The 25,196-nt window shown below is 39.9% G+C and overlaps 1 protein-coding gene across 1 annotated transcript in view; it reads right to left on the reverse strand.

Annotated features, from left to right (window-relative positions):
• Nucleotides 1-25,196, reverse strand: part of LOC143025424 (kinetochore-associated protein 1-like) — a 159,485-nt gene that overhangs the window by 23,097 nt on the left and 111,192 nt on the right. The window contains 7 exon segments of the mRNA XM_076185081.1: nt 2,631-2,757; nt 10,498-10,554; nt 13,114-13,288; nt 16,693-16,875; nt 17,923-18,071; nt 19,664-20,481; nt 20,484-21,545. Coding sequence (XP_076041196.1) covers nt 2,631-2,757; nt 10,498-10,554; nt 13,114-13,288; nt 16,693-16,875; nt 17,923-18,071; nt 19,664-20,481; nt 20,484-21,545 — 2,571 coding nt within the window.

Consider the following 25,196-nt stretch of genomic DNA (forward strand, 5'->3'; position numbering starts at 1 on the left):
TATCTGCCTTCCATATCTCTTTTACTAGTCTTTCTTCACTCATTCTTTCCATGTGTTCAAACCCAACTCCCTTACCACCCCTGTTCTCCTCCTCACCTACTTATTTCTCACTCTATCCAGCCTAGTAACTCCCATCATACTTCTCAGACACCTCATCTCAAACATCTCGACAAAGTACCACACAAAAAATTAATAAGAAAAATTGAAATAAGAGGAATACAAGGTAAACTGCTCGAATGGATGAAGGATTTCTTAACTGTGAGAAAAATGAGACAAAAATTCAAACCAGGAAGATGTGAAAAGTGGCGTCCCACAAGCCTCTGTACTGGCTCCTTTAATGTTCGCCATATATGTAAATAATATGGATGAGGGAGTAAACTTTTATATGAACTTTGCTGATCATGCCAAATTTTTCAAGAGAGTAGGAACAGAAGAAGATTGCATATTGCTACAAGAAGACCTGGACAAAATATGGGAATGGAGTCGTAAAAGTGAGATGAATTTCGACATTAAAAAAAGCCTTGGTATATGGTATGTATGTATGACTCCCTTGTCCTATTTTGTAACCAATCTGTGAAAGCTCGCTTCTTCTCTTCTACAACCTTCTTTGTTTCCTCATCCCACCATTCACTACCCTTTCTTCTATATCCTCCTGTCCTTGTTCCACACACCATCCTTGCACACTTAATGATTCCCTCCTTGAACCATCGCCATTCCTCCTCCACACCTAGCTCTACTCTAGCCTTCACTCCCTCCCACTACTCTCTCAGCTTCTTCTTGTACTCCTTTTCCTTTTCATTTAACGAGTTCACTCTAAGCACCTCCCTACCTTTTGTCCCTTTCCTCTTTCTCCATCTACCCTCCACTCTCAACTTACCTTCCACCCAAAAATGATGATATTCTCCCACCCTCCCCCCTTAGAACATGTACATCCTCAACTGTTCCTATAATAATCCTATTTACCACTACATAATCCATCAATGCCCTATCTACCACCCTTCTATCAACCACCCTCTCCCATGTGTACTTACGCTTGACTTTCTTCCGATCCATAAATGCCCAAAAAAACATCCTTACCTTTTCCTATAGCTTTCTCACATATCTGTCTTACCACAAAAATCTGATCTATGCAACCCCTACCTGTCCTAAACCTACACTGTTCCTCACCAATTATTCCTTCTATTTCACGTTTCGCCCTGCTGGGCGAAACGTCAAATATACTGGACTCCCATACTCTGCGTTTGGCCTCTTTCCTATATCCCTTCTATTCCTCTCCTAATCCTTTCAATCAAGGCCCTCTTATAACCCTTCCCAACTACATTAACAAAGTGATACCTCTGAAACTACTACTCTCAAATTTGTCCTTTTTTCCCTTGTAAAGTGGAACTATACAGGCACTCCTCCAGCACTCTACTCTCTCTTAAACAAACATTAAATAACCTCACCAACCAGTCTATCATCACTGTATCGCCTTTTTTCAGACAGTCTGCATGACATCCATCCAACCCTGGTGATTTACCTGCTCTTATCATCTTAACAACTGCCTTCACTTCATCCTTCCTTATTTCTCCTCCATTTTCCTCATTCATCATGGTTCCCACTGCAACTACCTTTCCCTCCCTATCCTCCTTCACATTTAGCAACTCCCTAAAATATTCAGTCCATCTTCCTCTTACCGCTGTCTCTTCCATTATCATCCCTCCATCTGCACCTTTTACCTTTCCTTCTCTACTTGATGTTTTGGAAAGAAATTAAGAGAGGAAGAGGAGACAAATCAAGTAAATACATTAACTATAGCAAAACAATGATCCATCAATCAATCCATTGCCCCAGGTCTCTCTTTCAAAAGACCCACTGAAACAATAAAACCAAACTCAAAAAGTAAATCCACAGAATTAATTCTCATGGAAACAGCATCCTATTATTAAATAAATAAACTGTTATTGGGACAGTTTTTAAAAGTTACAACCTCACATGTTCAACCAACAGACGACCTTTGAGGGGGAGCGTTTTGACGCAAAATAAAAGGTGTTATTTTCTTAAAAGGATATTCAGTCCACTAAAAACAACTTTCTATTTTCTTCATTTCTACCTTCACCATAAGACAACCATTTTACAAACACACAGCCAATTCACCCTTTCCTTTTATTTACATGCTCTGGAAAGCTATAGAGGGCAGGGTGATCTAATACAGGTATTCAAATGGGTCAAGAGCTTTAACAAGGATGATGCAAACAAGACAGCAGGCCAGGAATCATAATAATGGATTTAAAACTGGACAAATTTAGACTTAAGAAGGAAATAGGTAAGAACTGGTTTACCAATAGTGCGGTTAACGAATGGAATAGCCTTAGTAACCATGTAGTGAGTGTTGAAACTATTGGTTGTTTGAGATATGATAAATTTTGGATGAGGATGACAGGTGGTAATGGACATGAAGGTTGTTAGTGTAGGTCTTATGGTCTCTTGCAGTCTCCTTTATGCTTAAGTTCTTCTGTTCTGTTCTCACCAACCTCAAAACATTCCTACTTCAAGTCTTGTTCCAATCCCATCATTCACTGATTACATATAACTTGGAAGGGACTGGGGCAAAGCTCAATCATAAAATTAACTAATAGTTTAATGATTACCTTTACTGAAGGGCAATTTAATGAGTGTGGTCCAAGCAGTGGTCAGAGATGGAATAACCCAGAGCTCTGGAAGACCCTTAGCCTGCAGCAAGACATGTTCCATGGTGCTCAAGTCCAGTGCTCCAGTCTACAAAGACAAAAAAGATTAGGTAACAAGTATCTGTTAATCTTATACCAGGGGTCACCAAACTTTTTTTTCACACTTTGCCAAATAACTACAAGAATGATGACCACAGGCTGCATAACCATTTTGTTCCATATAGTACTGTGAATACATACATACATACATACATACATACATACACCAAGGCTTTTTCCCCCTTACAAAGGAGGTAGCCAAAAAGGAAAAGGCATAAAATCATTTCCACCCATTCCATCCCTGAATACACTCCTAACCCCTCCACCCTCCCTCTTATCTGAGCACCTCCTGGATGACGGGTCATCCCTGCACCTTGTCCACCGCCCTGGGTCAGAAGAAGTGTCGCAAGACAGTACATCCACAGCAAGGCCGCTTCATTAAATCGGCGACCCCCCATTGCATAAAATGAGAGGATGGGGAGAAATCCATTCGGGCTGCGTCAAATTTTGCTCACACATACTACCTCACCCCCACCCCCCTGCCCATTCCACCTCATGCAATCACAACATCATCCATATACAACCATTCTCCATTCACCCGTCTTCTGTCCTCTCCCGTCCTTCCTCAACAGACATTCCCCTCTTCCCCAAAGCCCCCTTCACCCCATCCATCCACCTCATCCTAGGACGTCCCCTCATGTTCACTCCCTCCACATCTGCCTTCCATACCTCTTTTACTAGTCTTTCTTCACTCATTCTTTCCATGTGTCCAAACCATCCTAATATTCTTTCATCAACCCTATCTCCCAGCTCCTTTTCCACCCGTTCTCCTCCTCACCTCCTCATTTCTCACTCTATCTAGCCTAGTAACCCCCATCATACTTCTCAGACACCTCATCTCAAACACATTCAAACTCCTTCTCTCTTCTTCTCTTATGTTCTATGTTTCTGCCCCATACAGTGCAGTTGTGAATACACAACAAATAAAAACAACCATCATATATTTTTACCCACATTTACTAACATGTACAATGTATTGGCAGGCCAGATGAACTGACTTTGTGGGCAGTAGTTTGGTGACTCCTGATCATATAACTAAATCAACATCCTTTCAAATTATGTAATGTTAAGAAAACAGATAGAAAAACAGAAAATAGGGGTGAATGGAGAGTGGTTGTGTATGGATGATGTGATGCATGAAAGGTATGGTATGGTATGATATTTAGGCCAGAGGCCAGGCACTGGGACCGAGGAGGTCATTCAGCGCCGTCATGATTGATTGGTGAGTGGGTAAAAGATACAATTTTTATAAAATATAAAATCATTAAATTTGGTTAAAAAAATAAAAAATAAATAGATAAAAAGTAGAAGTAAATAAAATTGTTTTGATAGAGATCTAAATTTCATTGAAAAGATTTGTTTCTTTTAAAAATCCAAAAAGTTTATCAATATCAGCTTCTTCACCCAAAATCTCTTTGAGAGATTTTGAGTGAAGATTGTACTTCATCTTTATGTTTAAAAACTTTGGGCAGTGCACCTGAATGTACTCAACTGACATCAAAGTGCCACAATGAGCACACTCAGGTGCACCGCCACTATCCAGGATGAATTTATGGGTTAGGCGGGTGTGTCCAATCCTTAATCTGGTTAAAATAACCTGCTTTTTGCGGTTCAAGTTAAAATCAGAGACCCATGGATTTATGGAATTTCTAATATTTTTATACTTCTTATTATTAGCTAAAACTGGGGAAGACCATTGCTCTTGCCATTTGTTTAAAATATGGGATTTTATTATTCTTTTCATGTCAGAATGTGGTATCTTGGTATTTGGCATGTTGTTACATTGTGCAGCTTCCTTTGCTTCCTTGTCAGCTAGTTCATTACCATGGATTCCCACGTGTGATGGAACCCAGCAGAAATAAACCTCTTTGTGTCGGCAGGAAATATGAAATAGCCACTCCTGAGCTTTTTGTATTAAAGGGGTGAAAGCTATTAAAACAGCTAATACTGTCCAAGACACTCTTTGAGTCACAATAAATTACAAATGCATCTCCTTTGGTTTCATGTATTACTTAGCATGATTAATTGCTGTTATTTCTGCAGTGAATATGGAGGCTGAATCAGGAAGTTTAGATAAGTATAATGTGTCATCATGGATGACAGCATATCCAACTCCATCATTTGATTTGGATCCATCAGTATAAATCTTCATGTGTTCTTCATGTATTTTATTATGTTCTAAAAATATAGACTTCACCTGCTCAATGGGAGTGTTCCTTTTGGTTACCTCTATAGAGCATTTTGATATTTCAGGGGTAATCCAAGGGGGAATATGTGGATGGCCCACTTGAAAAACGTTCTGGGTCTTGATAGATATATCTTCTACTTGTTCATTCATTCTGACTTGAAGAGGTTTTGAAGATCTAGAACCTTTCAAATCATCACCATTTACATTTTTGATAATATCAAAGGCAGGGTTTTTACAGTCTATCTTGATCTTAAATAAAAGTCTTAGTCCTAGTTCCTCTCTACGAAGGTCAAGTGGCAGTTCACCAGAATCTACATAAATGATTTCTACTGGTGATGTTCTAAATGCCCCTGAGCATACTGTATTCTAAGGCCCATATTATGAACTCTGTCAAGTTCCTTCAGTCTAGTTTTGCAAACAGAGGAATAAATTTGACAACCATAATCAATTTTGGATCGGCAAAGAGTATTGTATAACATAAGCAGTGATCTTTTATCTGCTCCCCAACTAAAGCTAGATATAACTTTTAAGATGTTCAATGATTTCCTGGCTTTTGTCTTCAGGGTATCAATATGGCTGGTCCAAGTCAATTTTGAGTCAAAAATCATGCCAAGAAATTTTACCTCTTCTTCATATGGTAAAATGGTTCCATTTAGATTTAAGGTTGGAATTACTTCTCTTTGTCTATGTCGAGTAAAACGTACAGCAGTGGTTTTTATGGTTGAGAATTTAAAGCCCCATGAGTCAGCCCATCTACTGACAGCATTAATTGAATTTTGTAAATGCTTGCAGGCTGAAATAGCATCATAGCTTGTACAATAAATTGCCAAGTCATCCACAAAAGGGAGCTCTTTACAGGTGGTGCAATTTCTTCTAAGATATTATTTATTGCCACAGCAAAACAAGTGACACTCAAGACACTTCCTTGGGGGACACCCTCCTTCTAAATAAATGGTTTCAAGGGACTATTGCCAACTCTAACCTTTAATAATCTATCAGATAAAAATGAGTTAATGAATCTCAGCATATTACCTCGGATGCCTATTTTATTTAGTTGTTGGATAATTCCAACTCTCCAAGTTGTGTCATAGGCTTTCTCGAGATCAAAGAAAACACCTATCATTTGACACTGTTTTGAGAATCCTTGTTGGATTTGGTTGGATAGTCTCAGCAGTGGGTCCAGCGTGGATCTGTTCTTACGGAAACCAAACTGGTAGGGTGAAAGTTTGTTTTCAGATTGTAAGTACCAAACAAGTCTGGTATTCATCATCTTTTCCATTAACTTGAGGACACAACTGGTTAAGGCTATGGGCCTGTAGCTAGATGGATCAAAAAGGATTCTTATTGGGATTTTTGATAGGTATTATAATGGCAGTTTTCCAGCTTTTAGGTAATATACCTGTCTCCCAGGTTCTGTTGATGATTTTTAAAAGAAAGGTCTTAGCATCTTCTGGGAGATTCTTGATCATTTCGTATAATATTGTGTCTTCACCAGGGGTTGTACTTTTTGCGCAGGAAAAAGCTTCTTTAAATTCTTGTAGGGAGAATTTTACGTTATAGATTTCTCTGCTATTTGAGTTGAGATCCAGAGAAATCTGAGCATTTTGAATTTTCCGAGATTTGGGCGAGTGATTTTCTGGACTAGAAGTTTTGGAGAAGTATTCACCTAAATTTTCTGCAACGTCATATGGATCTGTAATGAGTGTGTTACTTATTTTAAGCATAGGTAGAGGTGAGGGAATGAACTTGCTACTAAGCTTTCGCACTTTTCTCCACACTCCGCTCAAAGGGGTTTTAGAGTTTATTCCATTTATGTAGTGAAGCCATGATTCTCGCTTTGATTTCTTGAAGTGTTTGCGCTGCTTAGCAAGAGCACGTTTATATAATCTTGCTCTGTGTTGAACCGCTATTTTTGTATTGTCGATAACATTTTCGGGTTATTTTTCTCAGCACTCCACAGGTTTTGTTCCACCATGGAACTGTAGGTCTACTGGGTTTCCCTTTATTTTTTGGAATAGCAATCTCAGCACTTTTTAAGATTGCTTCAGTAAGAAATTTATATGCTTCTATATGACTGTCAAAAGTTTCAAAACATTGATCTAAAATTATATTATTTTTACATATATTCCAGTCTGCTTCCTGAACCTTCCATTTAGGGGGACATTCTGTTGGGGTATTTTTGACATACTTGAGATGGATGGGGAAGTGGTCACTTCCATTAAGATACTCATTGACAGACCATATAAAATCGAGATGGATGGAGGATGAACATATACTAGATCAATGGCACTGGTTGTATTATTGTGAGTGTTATGCTAAGTCATAGATCCATCATTATACAAGGTGATAGGATTATTGTCAATAAACTTCTCAATTAATTTCCCCTCAGCATTTAGTATGGTACCTCCCCAGAGAGGATTATGAGAGTTGAAGTCACCAAGCAATAAAAATGGGCTTGGGAGCTGGTTAGTTAAGTCTTGTATGTCATGTTCTGTGAAGTCACATTTAAGTGGAAGATAAAGAGAGCATATAGTAATCTTTTTATCTAGTATAGTTTCAACAGCCACAGCTTGCAGAGATGTCACAAGATTTAAGACTGTGTGTTGTATTGATTTATGAATTATTATTGCTGCTCCACCATGGGCAATATCTCCTGGAGGAGGAGGCGAATGGTATATAGAGTAGTTTAATCCAGGATTATACGGGTTATTGCCTATCTTTGTCTCCTGTAAACAAATTATTGCTGGATTAAAATCATGTAGTATGATCTTTAGCTGTTCAGATCTGGCTCTTATTCCTTTGCAGTTCCACTGTAGGATATCTTTGAATTTGGAATAGGTTATTTTTTCCCTCTGACAGACGCACTTCCCTTAGAGGGAATAGTTTGTTGGGGGTTGAATTTTGTCTGTAGTCATTTTATCTTGGAAGGTTGAGATTCTTTCAGCCTTTCATGAGTACTTGATAGGGGAAGGTTCTCAAGAAGATTTTTCGGAGATGCATGGGAGTTGGTGGATTTCCCTTTGCAGTCTGGAGAGACATTTTTCGCATTTTCCATCTTGCCAGTAGTTTGGGGAAGCGGTATGGAAGTAGTATCTTCAGATGTAGTATTATCTGTTTCCATGAGTGAGTCAAATGTAATGGTGGTATCACAATCAGGGTTTGTTGTGTTCTCTTTGTTTTTTGCTCTCTTTTTGACGGGTGGTTCTAGGAACCAATCCGTCTTCAACCCTATCGGTTTGTTTATTTTTTTTATTGTTATTATTTTAGATTTTGTTTCTAGTTTCAGATCCTTTTCTTTTTCATCAACTGATCTACTATTTGGTGGTATATTCTGAGTTTTTTGCTTAGCAGATAGGTTGCTGGTGGTTCGAGGGTTGTTTTGTGAGCTAGCCTTTTTAATTTTTGAATGGTTATTAGGATCAGGCAAAATATCATCATGATCCACACTCTTAATAGGGTTTGCTGTAGCACTAGTGTTAGGTATTGTAGTCTGGGTTATGGGAATTCCAGTTAAAACATCCTTGTGTGCGACAGTGTTACGATTTGTCAAGTTATTTTCTAATCTTATTTTCATTTTCTTTACTATGTCAGCATAGGTTGAGTTAGGGTTTCTATTGGCTCCCATTAGTTTCCGCTTTGTATTGCTGATACTGATGTGTTCAGAATTGGCTATTTCGAGGATGTCTTGTTCAAATTTAAAACGTGAGCATTCCTTAGATCTAGGGAAGTGATTACCAGAGCAGTGGAGGCAGTATGGAACATTTGTACAGGTACTGTCTTCTCTATGCTCTTCAGAACATTTGTCACATTTTTTTGTTATTGTTACATTTTGAGATGATATGACCATATTCTAAGCAGTTGTAACATTGAGTTGGGCATTGCTTATATTTCTTGACTCCGAATCTTGAGTGTTTGATGACTATTACATCAGGGAGGACTGTGGTAGAGAAGGATAAGAGGATGGAGTTATTATTTCCTCTTAGCTTTTTTATTTCATGTACATTCTCGGGGCACATTTTAAAAATTATTTCTTCGGAGAAATCATATAGGTCTTCAGAGAAAATAATGCCCTTGCAGGTATTGAAGCTCTTATGGGGTGCTATTTGCTTTATGTTGCCATGGTTGGTGGGTCTTAAGTTTGATAGAACCTTGGCTTGGGTATCATTACCTGCTTTTATCAGGATACTCTTGCCATATTTCTTTAGGTTTTCATAAGGGACAGTACCTATTTTATTTTCAATACATTCCGAGGCTCTCAAGAAGTTCTCCCTGTCCTCTTTGTATGTTGCAACGTACTAGAGTATGGCAGGAGACTTTCTAGGGGGCATGCTTTGAACTGTTTCTTCTTCTTTTGGAATAAAGTCGTATTTCTCATTTTTCAAGTTGTCTAAATTAAATAGGTGAGCTTTGATCATGGAATCATTCACACGGTGGTTATTTAATACATTCAATGCTTCAAGTGCAGATTTATTTTCATCAAATACTATGTAGCAGTCATATGAACTATCATCATTTGAAAGTTTCAGTCTGATTCGTTCCACTCTTCCATAATTCTTGTTTAAGAGATAAACCTCTTCATAATCAAGAGTCAAGCAAATATTTGAGCAGAAAAGTACTCTGCTCTTTGGATTACCACCAGTAATTTTATCACCCTGGTGTCCCGGTGATTTCTGTTGAGTGTTCAGAAGAATGGTCCTTAGGTGAGCTGGAGTCATTATCAGAAGAAGCTGGGGTTGCAGGGAGTTGGTCCGGTTCCGAGTTCGAGCCAGGGTCGTTATTATTTGTGGGTTTGTCTTGACCGCAATGAGGGTGACCTTACTGGGGGCAGTTCCCCAGTCAGGTACAAACGAGGCAAGCTATTTTTAGGACACCTTTTCTAGCCCCCTCCCCATGTGGGGTGAGCAGAGTGGATCCTGAAGAGGGCTGCTCAGTCATGTGGGTAGCTACCAAATTGTGTTGTTGCCTCAATCCCAACACAAGAGCGACTTTTCTTGCCCACATCGCCTATGTGTAGTTCGTGACTAGAGACTCCCAGAGATCACCTTCTCCTGCCCCTGTCATCACTAGCCATCGCCACAGGGCTTTCTTTAAAGTGATTATGAATGAGGGGTTGATGTGGTGAATGTCTGTGAAGCCGCTACTGAGAGGGGCGACTGAAAATTAGGTCGGAGGGAGGGGACAGCAAGCGGAAGACAAGAGAAGAGTGGAAAAGGAAGTTTAAGAGGAAGCCCTGTGCGGGGAAACAAGAGCCCCGCCCGGGGATCGGGATTAGTCGCCTCTTACGACACGCAGCCGACGTGGCAGGGGGCTATATTCTATACTACACCCCCTAGCCCCAGGGGGAGATGCATGATAGGGAGTAGGTGGGGGATGCGAGAGTGATAAGATAAGAGGGAGGGAGGGGGGTAAATAGGAGTGGAGTACGTGGGAAAGGAATGGGTGGAAGTGGATTTTATGCCTTCATTTTTTGGCTACCTCCCTTGTAAGGGTATGTAAATGTGTAAAAAGACAACAGCTACAAGTCAACAAACTAAACCTTACCTTTACAAAGTTTGTCAACTGTGTCAAGACAGCTCCCCACAAAGATGGAATGGTCACCTAAAAAATAAAAAATAAATAAATGGAAAGGCCTTTTACTCTTTATTAAGGGGGTGGTAGTCAAAACATTCACCCCTCCCACACCCATTCACCAAAGACTGTTTATGGAAACATACACATATTCTGGTATTTCAAATTATCTTCTCCCCTTTACAAGGCAAGTGGCCTAGAAATACCAAAGAAAAAATATCAATATTACTTTGGTCTAAATCTTATATCATTTTTTTTACTACAGTACTATACTACTTCTATAAGCTAAATGATAAGCAGGCCCAAAGACAAGTACCTGCAAGCAATGGTCCTTCAAGATGGACATCAGAGAGAATCATCTCCCTGCTATCTGTCTGCAAAGCTTGTCAACATCCTCACCTCCATCTGGAGGTGGAGCCCTGAGGGACTGACACTCCATCTCCAAATTGGGCCCAAGATTTTTTTTATCTATATACCAACAGGCTTCTCCCCTCTTACAAGGGGGACAGCAAACAACTGGTTTACCAACAGAGTGGTTAATGAATGGAATTGACTTAGTAAATGACCATGTAGTAAGGGGTGAAACAGCTGGTTGTTTTAAGAGAAGATTGGTAACTTTATTTCACATCTGCTCTCCTCTTTGCTTCCTTTATCTTATGCTTAACTTCCCTTCTCTTTACTTTGTACCTCTCATACTATTCCCTCGTCCTAATTTGTAGCCAATCTGTGAATGCCTGCTTCTTCTCTTCTACACATTTCTTTGTTTCCTCATCCCACCACTCACTACTCTTCCTTCTATTTCTTCCTGCCCTCCTTGTTCCACACACCATCTTTGCACACCTTATGACTCCCTCCTTGAACCATCCCCATTCCTCCTCCACTCCTTGTTCTACTCTATACTTCACTCCCTCCCACTCCTCTCTCAGCTTCTTTTAATATTCGCTCCTTTTCTTTCTCATTTAAGCAGTTCACTCTAAATACTTCCCCACCTTCTGCCCTTTTCCTTTTTCTCCACCTATCACTCTCAATTTACCTTCCACCAGAAAATGATCAGATATTTCCCCACTCTCTCTCCCCTTAGAACATGTACATCCTTCTCTCCCTCATCCTCTCTTCCCTCCTGAGATCCTCCCAACTACACTCCCAAACTCAAACTTGCCCCTTCCTTTCAACTTAGTTTCACTCAATGTCAACACATTCATCTTTCTTTTCACAAACATACTGCCTATCTCTTCCCTTTTAATCTCATGTATACCACATCCACACACATTAAAAGACCCAACCCTTAGGGTACTGGTTGACAAGTTCCTCCCAGACCCTCATATGCCTTTCCTTTTATAGGAATGCCCCCCTTTGGGACTGTAGGAAGAAGGATGTCTAGTCCTATCCCCATCCCATTCTTGTCACCTTATACGACTCAAGTGGGAACACTTGGTGGCAGTATTCTTTCCCCCACCATAAGGTTTGGCAAAATGAGAAAGTGTATATTTAGAGAAATGGTATAGAGCAGTAACAAGAGTGTGGGGACAGTATAACGGAGACAGTCACAATATAATAAAGTAGCATAATTTTTTTATGAGTAGAGATTTCCTCTATCACAGACAAAATTATGTGTGGCTCTGGTCCATTGGGACACCCCATATAGACCCTTAAGTATCAGCTGCATGCTACTTAGCAGCTTTTAACCCCACAATAACATTCAGCCAATACCCCAGACAGGGTATTATTAATAACCACAGAAAATATGATCAAGCCAGTTCACAGAATATAGGAGTCACTTCACTACAACTACAAAATAAATATAATCAAGACCCCCCAACCCTGATATCCTCATATACCCACTCGCACCTCATGATGCCTATGTAGGAGTTATCGGAAGGGGTTAATGACCTACAATGCCACTGTGGACATCCAAGTGCCCTTGGGATCTTGCATGGCTCTTTTCTGGAATAAATGCAGGAATACTGTTTGTGTATTATATATCAATGTGATCCCGTTTCTTAATCACTGGCTAGTCAAGAGCAACAGGTGGGAAGCAGTAATCATGTCACAATTTCTTTTGTTTAAAATATATATATATAAAGTAGTGGGAAGGTGTTTCATTCAAAGATAGGTCTTCCAAAACCATCGCATACACACTTTCATTATTGTTCATTTCTATTTTGTATGAATACACAAGACAGAAAAGTGGAAAGAAAAAATGAGAAAAAATCTTACATTTAGTAATAGGAAGAAAGGATAACATTTCAAAAGTTTAACCACTTCCATACGGTGACGCCTATGTAGGCGTCATGAGGAGCAAGTGGGTACGCGATGATGCTGACGTCGGCGTCTTGATTATATTTATTGTAGTCGTACCTACATAACCTCCATTCTCTCTAAACTGGCTTCATCATATTTTCTATGGTTATCAAAATTCACGGGTGAAAGAGAACGAACGATTGAGCACTAACTTTATTTTTTATAATGCAATTATTATGACGCAACATCGCACGTCGGGCAGCTAATGCTGCCAGACGTGCGAGGTGCCCCGGAGTGAAGAGGTTAAGAACAATGGGAATTGAGCAGAAACAAATCCTAAAATTGTACCTTAAAGTCATGACACAGATCAGTGAGAAGTATGAGGGCTTGCGGATGATGTTTGTGCGATCGCCACAGTCCTTGCACGAGGGCATTTTTGTCCATGTCGTCAAACTGGCCCATACTTATGGTGTAATTGAGCCCTTCAAGCCGACTCACATAAGTTACTGTCTGCAGCAGGGATCTAAAACAAATTTAAATATTCCATCATTTATACTTCCCTTCAATTCATAAGACCTTCTAATTTACTCATAGTTACTTCACTGACACCCCTACATATACCAAAGGCTTTTTTTCCCCCTTACAAAGGAGGTAGCCAAAACAAAGGCATAAAAACCACTCAAACCCACTCCATCCCCACATATTCCACTCCCATTCACCCCCCTCCCTCTTATCTTGGCTCCTCCTAGATGATGGGTCATCCCTACATCTTGCCCACAGCCCTGGGTCAGAAGCAGTGTTGCAAGACACGGCACATCCACAGCAAGGCTGCTCCATTAAATTGGTAACCCCCCTCTGTCCCCTCATGCAGACATGGAGAAGACAGGGAGAAATCCCTTTGGGCTGTGTCAATTTATTTTTTGCACATACTCCCTCACCTCTCATCCCCACCACTTCCCCTCATGAATCACAGCATCATCCATACACAACCATTCTTCATTCACCCCTATCTTCTGTCTTCTCCTGTCCTTCCTACAGACATTCCCCACTTTCCCAATGCCCCTTTTATCCCATCCATCTCCTGGATGACGGGTCATCCCTGCACCTTGTCCACTGCCCTGGGTCAGAAGCAGTGTCGCAAGACACAGCACATCCACAGTAAGGCCACTTCATTAAATCGGCGACCCCCCCTCTCCATTCCCCCATGCGTAAAGGAGAAGACGGGGAGAAATCCCTTTGGGCTGCGTCAAATTTTGCTCACACCTACTACCTCACCCCCCCTCCCCCCACCCCCTCCACCTCATGCATCACATCCTCATCCATATACAACCATTCTCCATTCACCCCTGTCTTCTGTCCACTCCCGTCCTTCCTCAACAGACATTCCCCTCTTCCCCAAAGTCCCCTTCACCCCATCCATCCACCTCATCCTAGGACGTCCCTTCATGTTCATTCCCTCCACATCTGCCTTCCATACCTCTTTTACTAGTCTTTCTTCACTCACTACGAAAAAGATATAATAGACATATGCAGGGATCAACCTAAACTCTTTTACAGATATGTAAATGATAAATCTAAAGACAAACATGAAATAGTGAAACTGCATGAAGCAGATAAAGAATACATAGATGACATAGAAATGGCTGAAGTTATGATCAGACATTTCAGGTCTGTTTTTACAATTGAAAGCTCACAAATTTGGGAAGATGGACAACGAGAAGGATCCCCCAAAATGAAGGAAATAAAGGTAACACAGAGGGAAATAAGAGACCAAATAAAAAACCTAGATGTTAGGAAATCACATGGACCAAATGAAATTGCAAATTGGATATTGAAAGAGTGTATAGATGAACTAACGGACAAAGAAGGAAAGGTACCACAAGATTGGAAAAATGCAAACATCGTACCAATATATAAAGGAGGAAACAAAGAAGATCCTACAAACTTCAGACCAGTATCCCTTACAAGCACAGTAGCAAAAATATGTGAAAAGGTTATCAGGAACAAGTGGATCAAACACTTGGAAGAGAACAAAATACTAAACCCTAAACAATTTAGCTTTAGAAGTGGAAAATCGTGTACCACAAACTTAATATGTTTTTATTTGAGAATAGTAGAGATAATGCAGGAAAGAGATGGCTGGGCAGATTGCTCCTTCTTGAACTTGCAGAAAGCTTTTGACAATGTACCACATAAAAACCTAAGAAAAACTGAAATACATACATATACCAAAGGCTTTTTCCCTCTTACACGGGGGGTAGCAAAAAAAGAAAAAGGCATAGAAACCACTCTCACCGATCCCATTTCTTATATATTCCACTCCCCTCCACCTTCCTCCCTCCCTCTTATCTTGGCACCTCCTGGATGACAGGTCATCCCTGCATCCTGTCTACTGCCCTGGGTCAGAAGCAGTGTCGCAAGACAAAATTTAAATAATAGGACTACAAGGTAAGCTATTGGAATGGATGAAAGATTTCTTGAGTAGGAGAAATATGAGAGTGGTACTTCGAGACAAGAACTCAAACTGAGGAGATATGATAAGTGGCGTCACACAGGGCTCGGTGTTGGTTCCTTTAATGTTTGCCATACATATAAATGCTATGGATGAGGGAGTGAAGTGTTACATGAACTTCTTTGCTGATGATGCCAAACTACTCAAAAGAAGAAGACTGCAGATCACTACAAGAAGACCTAGACAAAATATGGAAATGGAGTCAGAAGTGTGAAGTGAACTTCAACATTAAGAAATGTAGTATAATGGAATTTGGAAAAAGCAAAAATAGAATATCGGGTCAATACAAAATTGGTACCAAGGAATTAAGAAAAAAAAAAAAAAGTAGACTCAGAAAGGGACCTTGGAATAATTATCTCAAGTGACTTGACACCTGATAAACATGTCAACAAACTAGCTGGAGAGACTTTTAACTTCTTAAGATCAATGAAAGAGGTTTTTGACTACATGGATGAAGAAATAGTAAAGAGAATACTAGTTAAACTGATAAGACCAAAATTGGAATAAGCAGTGTCTCTATGGACACCTAGTACAATAAAAAACAAAGAAACTAGAAAGAATTCAAAAAGCAACGACAAAGATGGCACAAACACTTTGCAATATTACATACGAACAAAGATTGGATAAACTACATTTACCAACCCTAGAACAAAGAAGAGAAAGAGGTGATTTGATAACTATTTACAGAATTATGAAAGGGATGGACATTCTTGATAGGGATGACCTGCTAAATGGGACAGAAGAAATACAAAAGGACATGAGAAGAAACTTAAGAAAGACAGTTACAGAGGAGATCTGAAAAAGAATAGCTTTCCATACAGAGTGATATATATCTGGAACAAACTGAAAGAGGAAACAGTGAGTGCTGAAACTACTTATGACTTTAAGAAAAAACTGGATGTGGAAAGATAGAGTAGTGGGTCACTATGAGCACAGCTCTTCTCATGCAAAATACAAATAGGTAAATACACACATAAACTCCCCCATTCCCCTCAGAGAATTATTGTTTTTTTTTAATACATACATACATATACCAAGGCTTTTTCCCCCTTACAAGGGAGGTAGCCAAAAAGGAAAAGGCATAAAATCATTCCCACCCATTCCATCCCTGAATACACTCCACACCCCTCCACCCTCCCTCTTATCTTTTTTAATAATAATGCCTTATCAAACAGCAAGAGAAAATTAGAGCAAAAATGAGAAGGAATGGAAAAATAAGAAGACAGAAGAGGAAATTAGAAATAAAGAGAAAAATGAGAGAAAGAATGGGCAAGACTGGGAGCTAAAGAGAATGTGCAAGAGAGAGAGAATAAGAGTGAGCTTAAAAGAATGAAATAAGAAGAAAAATGAAGGAGCTCTAAGATAGAGAGAAGAGTATACAAAATGTAGAAAGAGAAAGAGAGAGAGAGTCTCACCTGATGGAGGCAATTGATTTGCCACTGTTTTCGAAGATGGTGTCTTCATCTGCGATGGCAAGTAGACACGTGAGTGCCCGCAGTCTGTGGCTGGCAGAGATACTGGAGTCCTCAGTGAGAGCACAGGTGAGCAAATAACTGACAGCCTCTTTCTTAGAGCAGCATCGGAGGAGATAAATAACCCTGTAACATAATTAAGATAAAACATAAACAAAACCTTATAACCCTTTAATGACAACAGTAGATCCAATAGTACGCTCATCTTGTTTCAGAAAATGACAAGAATGGACTGAATGAGAAATGTCGAGGTGAGGCAGAGAAAGGGGTGGAAAGAGCTGGCAGATACTGTAGATCAGAGTGCTGGAATGGTCTGGAAAAATGGAAAAGTCATTCAGGAAATATGAGCAAAAATAGTGTGGGAAGTAGTGGTAGACAGATGGAACTTGAGGGAAAGAGTATGAATGAGGTGGATGGATGGAGTGAAGGGGACACTGGATACAAGCAGAATGTCTGTCAAGCTAAGAAGAGTGCAAAAGATAGGAGTAAATGGAGAAAGGTTGTAATTGGATAAGGAAATAATGCAGCCTAAGGGATATTCTTTTTGCCTGCTCTGTAAATTTCTCAAGTGGAGTAACAATACGATGAAGCTGTGGGGGTAAACCAGTTCCAACTGTTGGGCCCTGCCATGGAGGTGGTGTCTTACTGCAATATCTTTGATCTGAGCAGTTTGGCAGAGGATTGGGATGACCCTTAATCCAAGGGGTGCTAAAATGGGAGGGACAACAAATGGATTTTGAATGGATTTTAGATGGGTGCAGATAGGATCTATGTTTTGACTTGGCCTGTGTATGTATGTACTACTCTTTATTTTGTTCAGCCATCATTACCTTTCCTAATATACATATAATGAAACTGATCACTGATTAACAATGTTTCTTTTCTTTATGAACTTTAGCAACCAAGAATACACCAGAAATGTTCAATGTGGACTAATAAAAATTTTTGGTTATAATCACTAACACTTCTGATGAAAACATTGCGTTGTTTACATTTCTACCCACAAAATTATTTTAATTTCAATCCCATCATATAAATAATGGATATTGGTTCATGTCTTGAGTTAAAAATTCATTATCTTTATTCAATACTTTTTCAAAGCTGGACAGCCTACTATATTGCAAAATGTACTACAAGAACTAAAACTTTCATGTGTTAAAAAGGATTACAAACCTTGAAAGGGATGAGTCTTCAGCTGAATCTCTAGATGAAGCACCTGGATCCAGCAACAACTGGAAGTTCGTAACAGTTTCTTCAGACATACTTGTGCAAGAATCGGCTGGGGGCAGCCATTTTTCTAACAAATCCAGTTGAATTGCTGTCTGAAATCAAAATAGAATGGAATTAAAGATATTTGAAGTGTATAAGAGGAAGAGTGTGAAGCAAACATTTGAGGGCCTGACACCAATAAATTGGACTGATTATTCATAATCAATTATATATTGTGATATGAAAAGGTATATTTGAGTTAACTAAGTCTTACAGTATCATATTTCATAATTTATTACAACTATGAAACTACAGTTTACAAGAACATGACAAAATCTGGCTGAATTTTACTGCAGTTCCTATGCTTTATTGCCACTGAATTGTCAAACAGAGCTACCTTCTGCATGTAATACAGGCATTCTGTATTTACAAGTAAGTTTCCATCTTGTTCAATTAACATGAGACAAACACCAATGTGTATTCTGCGTAGTTATACAGGCATAAAGCCTAAAGCAAATAATTACATAGCAAAGGCTTTTTCCCCCTTACATGGGAGGTAGCCAAAAACAAAGGCATAGAAACCACTCCCACCCATTCCATCCCCTATATATTCCACTCCCCTCTACCCTCTTCCCTCCCTCGTATCTTGGCACCTCCTAAAGAAAGTAGGAACAGAGGAGGATTGTGAATCATTACAGTTAGACCTAGACAAAATCTGGAAATGGACTCTTTCATCCACCCTATCTCCCAACACCCTTTCCACCCCTGTTCTCCTCCTCACCTCCTCATTTCTCACTCTATCTAGCCTAGTAACCCCCATCATACTTCTCAGACACCTCATCTCAAACACATTCAAACTCCTTCTCTCTTCCTCTCTTATGTTCCATGTTTCTGCTCCATACAGTGCTGTTGGCACAATCAGGTGGATGGATGGGGTGAAGGGAGCCTTGGGGAAGAGGGGAATGTCTGTTGAGGAAGGAGAGGAAGGACGGGAGAGGACAGAAGACAGGGGTGAATGGAGACTGGTTGTATATGGATGATGATGTGATGCATGAGGTGGAATGGGTGGGGGGATGGGGGGTGAGGTAGTATGTGTGAGCAAATTTTGACGCAGCCCGAAGGGATTTCTCCCCGTCTTCTCCTTTTATGCATGGGGGGATGGAGAGGGGGGGTCGCCGATTTAATGAAGCGGCCTTGCTGTGGATGTGCTGTGTCTTGCGACACTGCTTCTGACCCAGGGCAGTGGACAAGGTGCAGGGATGACCCGTCATTCAGGAGGTGCTAAGATGAGAGGGAGGGTGGAGGGGCATGGGGGTGTATTCAGGGATGGAATGGGTGGGAATGATTTTATGCCTTTTCCTTTTTGGCTACCTCCCTTGTAAGGGGAAAAGCCTTGGTATATGTATATACATATAGGGTAGGCGAAACAAGGACATGAAATTCAGAGAAATGGTACAGGACAGCAACAAGGGGTTGGGGGACAGCATAATAAAAGTTTCATTATTTCTCTGTGAGCAGAGTCCTCCTCTATCACAGACAAAATGATGTGTGGCTCTGGTCTGTAGGGGCGCCCCATATAGACCGTAAAATATCAACTGCATGCTACTCTGCCACAACATGCAGCCAATACCCCAGACAGGGTATTAGACAACCTAAATCTGAAAGGATTTCATGTAGTAGATAAGGTATAGGATCAAATGCTTACCTGGTTTAGTCCCACAACTGAGCAGATTTCCGTGACACAGCTGTGAATATCTGGCATGCTCTGTGTGCTTAGACTTGCAAGTGAATCCAAACATGGGTGCTCATAAAGAGCAAGAACAAGATTTAATGGTATTTTGGTTAGACACAAGTATTTGTCCTCAGCAAAACCATATTTGTGCAAGGCATGTTCCAGCGCCAACTGTTGGTGCCGTGCAGCCATACGATTGTAGGCTTCCTCGCCTTTTTTAGTACCAGATATCTCTAGCCAATTCTTTGCCAATATTTTGCATTCCTTGGCTGCTGATACTCTATCAGCGCCCGGAGGCAGTTGGTTGACCACCCAGTTGGCACAGGCAGTAGCTAGTTCTTGGTGATTCATCTTGGTAACAGTTTCCTTTACCATCTTGAGGAGGTTTGTGTTACTGTTATATAGTTGCCAAGTCTGGACTTTTCCAGAACCACCTTTTGTATTTCCCCTCTTTGATTCCTCTTGTGCTAAGATACGAGTCATAGTGTTCTGTGTGGCAGTCAAACGCAGTTCATCTGTGTTCAGTTTGATGATGGTAGCAACATGAAGCCAAGTGTCAATACATGACAAGTCAAGTTCAGGTTCAATAATTTTCATCATACTTTTGGTTCTTTTAAACAATTCATGGAAAGGCAGACGATAGTGGGAGGTCACAGGCAAGCTTGACTTGTATGGGTTGGCCTTCATCCATTCATCAATCTCCATTTCTTGGGGTTTCTTCCTTCGAACATAAACTTTCAGAAACTGGAGGATGTTCAAACCACGTTTGGTCATTTCATTACTTGGGGATCTTCTTCAAGTTCGTCAATTTCATAAAGAACAAGTTCTATTAATTCATAATTATAGGAATCCAAAGTCTCTAACTGTGCTCTGAGAAATTCATAGAGCCTTCCTTTTTCGTCAATGTAGTTCATGATGGCTTTACATTTAGCTATTAGACCCTGAGGGGGTTCTTTAATGAGTCCATCTTCATTAACCTGAGGTTCCCATGACTTCATAACTGTTTCTAGGTAAAGCAAATAAGTACTGGTGACTTCCTTCTCAAAATCTGTACAGAAATCATTCAATATAGTGAAGTCACACTTAGGTGATGCCACAAGTGATGACAAGACTTGAACCAGAGCCACGGTATCTCCTCTAAAGGCTTCTTTGAAAGATACATCAATTTCTGCCAAGCGCTTGCCCCAAGAGGCTCTCTTCTGTAAGATTTTAAATTGAAGTGTGATGTCATTCAAATTATACACTCTGGAGTATTCTAACCCAACTTGTGCCAAACTATGCAAACGGTGATAGTCATACCCAAATCGTTTGATAACTTCATGCATTGTCTTTAGTGCTTCACTCTTGGTCAGCAAGGAAAGTAGAGAACATGACATAGCTAGGTCAGGTTGTTTTGTGCTAAGAGCACGCAAGAGGATTGTAAGAATGAGGTGCATCCCAGGACGGTAGCTGACGCCGAATTCTCTGAATTTTCTATGGGCCATGAGCAGAGACAGCTCAAGACTTCCTAGATCCTGACTACGCTCTTGAAGATGACCTATCAGCTCAAGGCTAATGTTGGACATATCATCCTCTTCCTCATGAGAAGCTAATGCCTCTTGATTGTACTTCTGGAAATATGGGAGATTGCTCAGCAACCCTCGTTTCTTCATGGTTTCTTCCAATGCTTTGATGATCGCTGTGGTGACAATCTTCTCTTCAATTGGCATGCTTACATCCTGGAAAAGAGGACTCAATTTCCATTTTTCAAGTGGGTCATGGGTGTTGGACTGGTAACCTTTGAGGAAACACTTCAAGTACAGAGTTTGGCCGATGTTACACCACAAGCCCAGCTCCAATAAGCCAGGTAACACACCTGAAATAAAGTTGGAAAATTATGAGTGCAACTGAGTTTTTAGTACATACATACATATACCAAAGGCTTTCTTCCCCCTTATAAGGGAAGTAGCAAAAAAAAAAAAAAACAATACACTATTCCCACCCATTCCATCCCCATCACACTTCACTCCCCTCCACCCTCTTCCCTCCCTCTTATCTTGGCACCTCCTGGATGACGGGTCATCCCTGCATCTCGTCCACTGCCCTGGGTCAAAAGCAGTGTTGCAAGACACAGCACATCCACAGCAAGGCCACTTCATTAAATCGGCTACCCCCCATGCAGAAAAGGAGAAGATGGGGAGAAATCCTTTTGGGCTACACCAAATTATTTCTCATACATACTCCCTCATCCCCCATCCTCCGCCCGTTCCACCTCATGCATCACATCATCCATAGACACTCTCCATTCACCTGTCTTCTGTCCTCTCCCATCCTTCCTCAACAGACATTCCCCTCTTACCCCATCCATCCAAGGTCAAGCCCTCATGTTCACTCCTTCACTCATTCTTTCCATGTGTCAAAACTATCCCAATATTCTTTCATCCACCCTATCTCCCAACTCCTTATCCACTCCCATTCTCCTCACCTCCTCATTTCTCACTATCTAGCCTAGTAACCCCCATCATACTTCTCAGACACCTCATGTCAAACACACAAAATGGGATGATAGAAATACAAGAGGACACGGAAAGAAAATAAAAAAAAGACAGCTATAGAAGAGATCTGAAAAAGAACAGCTTTCCTCACAGAGTAATAGACAGTTGGAACAAGTTAGATGAGAAAGTGGTGTGTGCAAAAACAATACATGAATTTAAAAATAGTTTAGATAAAATGAGATATGAAGACGGGACACCACGAGCATAGCTCCCCTTCCCGTAAAATACAACTAGGTAAATACATTCAAACTCCTCTCTTCCTCTCTCTTAACAAGCTAATCCCTCTGAAACTACTACACTCACACTTGTCCCCCTTTCCCTTATAAAGTGGAACTATACAGGCACACCTCCAGTCGTCTGCCACTCTACCCTCTCTTAACCACTTCCATACGGTGACGCCTACGTAGGCGGCATGAGGAGCAAGTGGGTACTCGATGATGCCGACGTCGGCACCTCGATTATATTTATTGTAGTCGTACCTACGTAACCTCCATTCTCTCTAAACGGGCTTCATCATGTTTTCTATGGTTATCAAAATACACGGGTGAAAGAACGAACGATTGAGCACTGACTTTATTTTTTATAATGCGATTATTATGATGCATCATCGCACGTTGGGCAGCTAATGCTGCCAGATGTGCGATGTGCCCCGGAGTGAAGAGGTTAAACAAACATTGAATAACCTCACCAGCCAGTCCATCATCACTATACCTCCTTTTTTCAGACATTATGCATGGCATCCATCCAGACCAGGTGCTCTCATCATCTTAAAAACTATCATCACTTCATCTTTTCTTATTTCTTCTCCATTTTCCTCACTCATCACTCATTTTTTTAGTGCTTCCCACTGCAACTACCTTTCCCTCCCTATCCTCCTTCACATTTAGCAACTCCCTAAAATACTCTGCCTATCTTCCTCTTCCATTATCATCTCTCCATCTGCACCTTTTACCTTTTCTTCTCAACTTGATTTGCCTTCTCTTCCTCTCTTAATTTCTTTCCAAAACATCTTTTTATTACTTTCAAAATGTTCTGTCGATGCCTTACCCCATTCCATGTCTGCTCTCCTCTTTGCCTCCTTTATCTTATGCTTTCCTCCCATCCTCTTTGTTCCACACACCATCTTTGCACAACTTGTGAATCTCCCCCTTTGAACAATCACCACTCCTCCACTTCTAATTCTACTCTATCTCCCTGTGGGGCTACAGGGAGAAGGATGCCTAGTCCTAAACCCCGCCCCATTTTTAGTACTTACAGAGTACTTACTGAAAATTGTTGCTTTCTGTATTTTCAAACGATTCTAAGCACAAAGAAGTGAAAGGGGCAATAATGTACTCCAGTAGATGGCTATGATATTCCCTGTACATATTCAGAAAAATTTTGCATCTGTGTGCCCTCTGCTTACTCCACTACATAGCCAATATTCATGAATAAAGAAGTGATTTTTAGTCTTGATTAATAATAATAAATAAAATAAAACATAAATACATACATATACCAAGGCTTTTTCCCCCTTACAAGGGAGGTAGTCAAAAGGAAAAGGCATAAAATCATTCCCACACATTCCATCCCTGAATACACTCCACACCCCTCCACCCTCCCTCTTATCTTAGCACCAAAGTTCGTGAAAATATAAAAAAACAAACATGATGAAAATTAAAAACCAAAAAAATACTATTTTACGAAATAGTCAAAGAACAAATTAACGAAAGTACAAAGGACACTGTGATGTATAAAAAAAAGGGGGTAAAAGACACAACAGACAGAAAAAAATGTATTGTAATTTAGGGTATATATATATATATATATATATATATATATATATATATATATATATATATATATATATATATATATATATATATATATATAAAACATGGACTAATCAGGTTCCAAAGCGAAAAAGAGAAGAAGAAAGGGAAATACAATAGTAAAAGAAATACATGAGGAAGGACAAGATTTTGAAAATTAAATAGAAGAAATATATGGAATGGGAAAAGATTCTAAAGAGAAGACTAGGCCTTTCAAGTAAAGCTAAATTCGCAGAGGATAGTGGAAGAAATATTAGCTACAAAAAATTATGGATAAAAAAGGAAATGAATGATGAGGAAAAACAGAAAGAAAAAACACTTAAGGAGGAAGCTATGGAAAAATGAAAAAAGAACAAAGAAGGAGTTTTTTTTTTTTTTAGAGTAATGGACTTGAGACTGAAGAAATGGTACATAAGGGAAAAGGAAATACAGGAGCAAGAAGGAAAGGCAGAAAAGGAGAAAAAAAAAAAAAAAAAAAAAAATTAGAGGTAACATATACCAACATAGATTGATATCAAGAATAGATGACCTAAATGATTATCTAGAACGAATAAAAACAGATATAATGGGGGTTGTGGAGACAAAATTGAAAGGATCATTACCACCAAATAGTAGAGGCTAAGGCTTATACAATTGTTGGATCAGAAACAGAAACAAAGCAGGTGCAGGACTCTTGTTACTAAGAAAAACCTATATGTGACAAAAATCACAGGAGAGAATAATGTGGAGATGATTATGATAAGAGTTGTGGATAGGGATATGAAAAATAGAAAATATGCAGTGATTTATGTCCTGCCTAAAACTCACACATGGAATGAAAATGAACACTCCAAAATGGTAGAAGACACAAGACAAATACGAAATGAAACACTAGAGAAGGAAATCTGGTAATTATGGGTGATTTTAACTTGAAAGAAACATGTTGGGAAGAAATGACTGTGAAAGGTGGAGAAGATAATTGGGGAACATATTACTGGAAATGACCAATGATTACACAATGACACAATGGACTAAGGAAAATACCAGATATAGAAATAATAATGAACTGTCGGTGTTGGATTCGATAATCACATCAGAACCCGAAACTGTGGATAAAATCGAATACAAGACGTCAATTGAAAAAAGTGATCATATACTACTGGAACTAGAATTAAATGAAGA

Source organism: Oratosquilla oratoria, chromosome 5 (assembly GCF_046742065.1).
Source record: "Oratosquilla oratoria isolate Oo_2021 chromosome 5, ASM4674206v1, whole genome shotgun sequence".
In the NCBI taxonomy this organism is placed as follows: Eukaryota; Metazoa; Arthropoda; class Malacostraca; order Stomatopoda; family Squillidae; genus Oratosquilla; species Oratosquilla oratoria.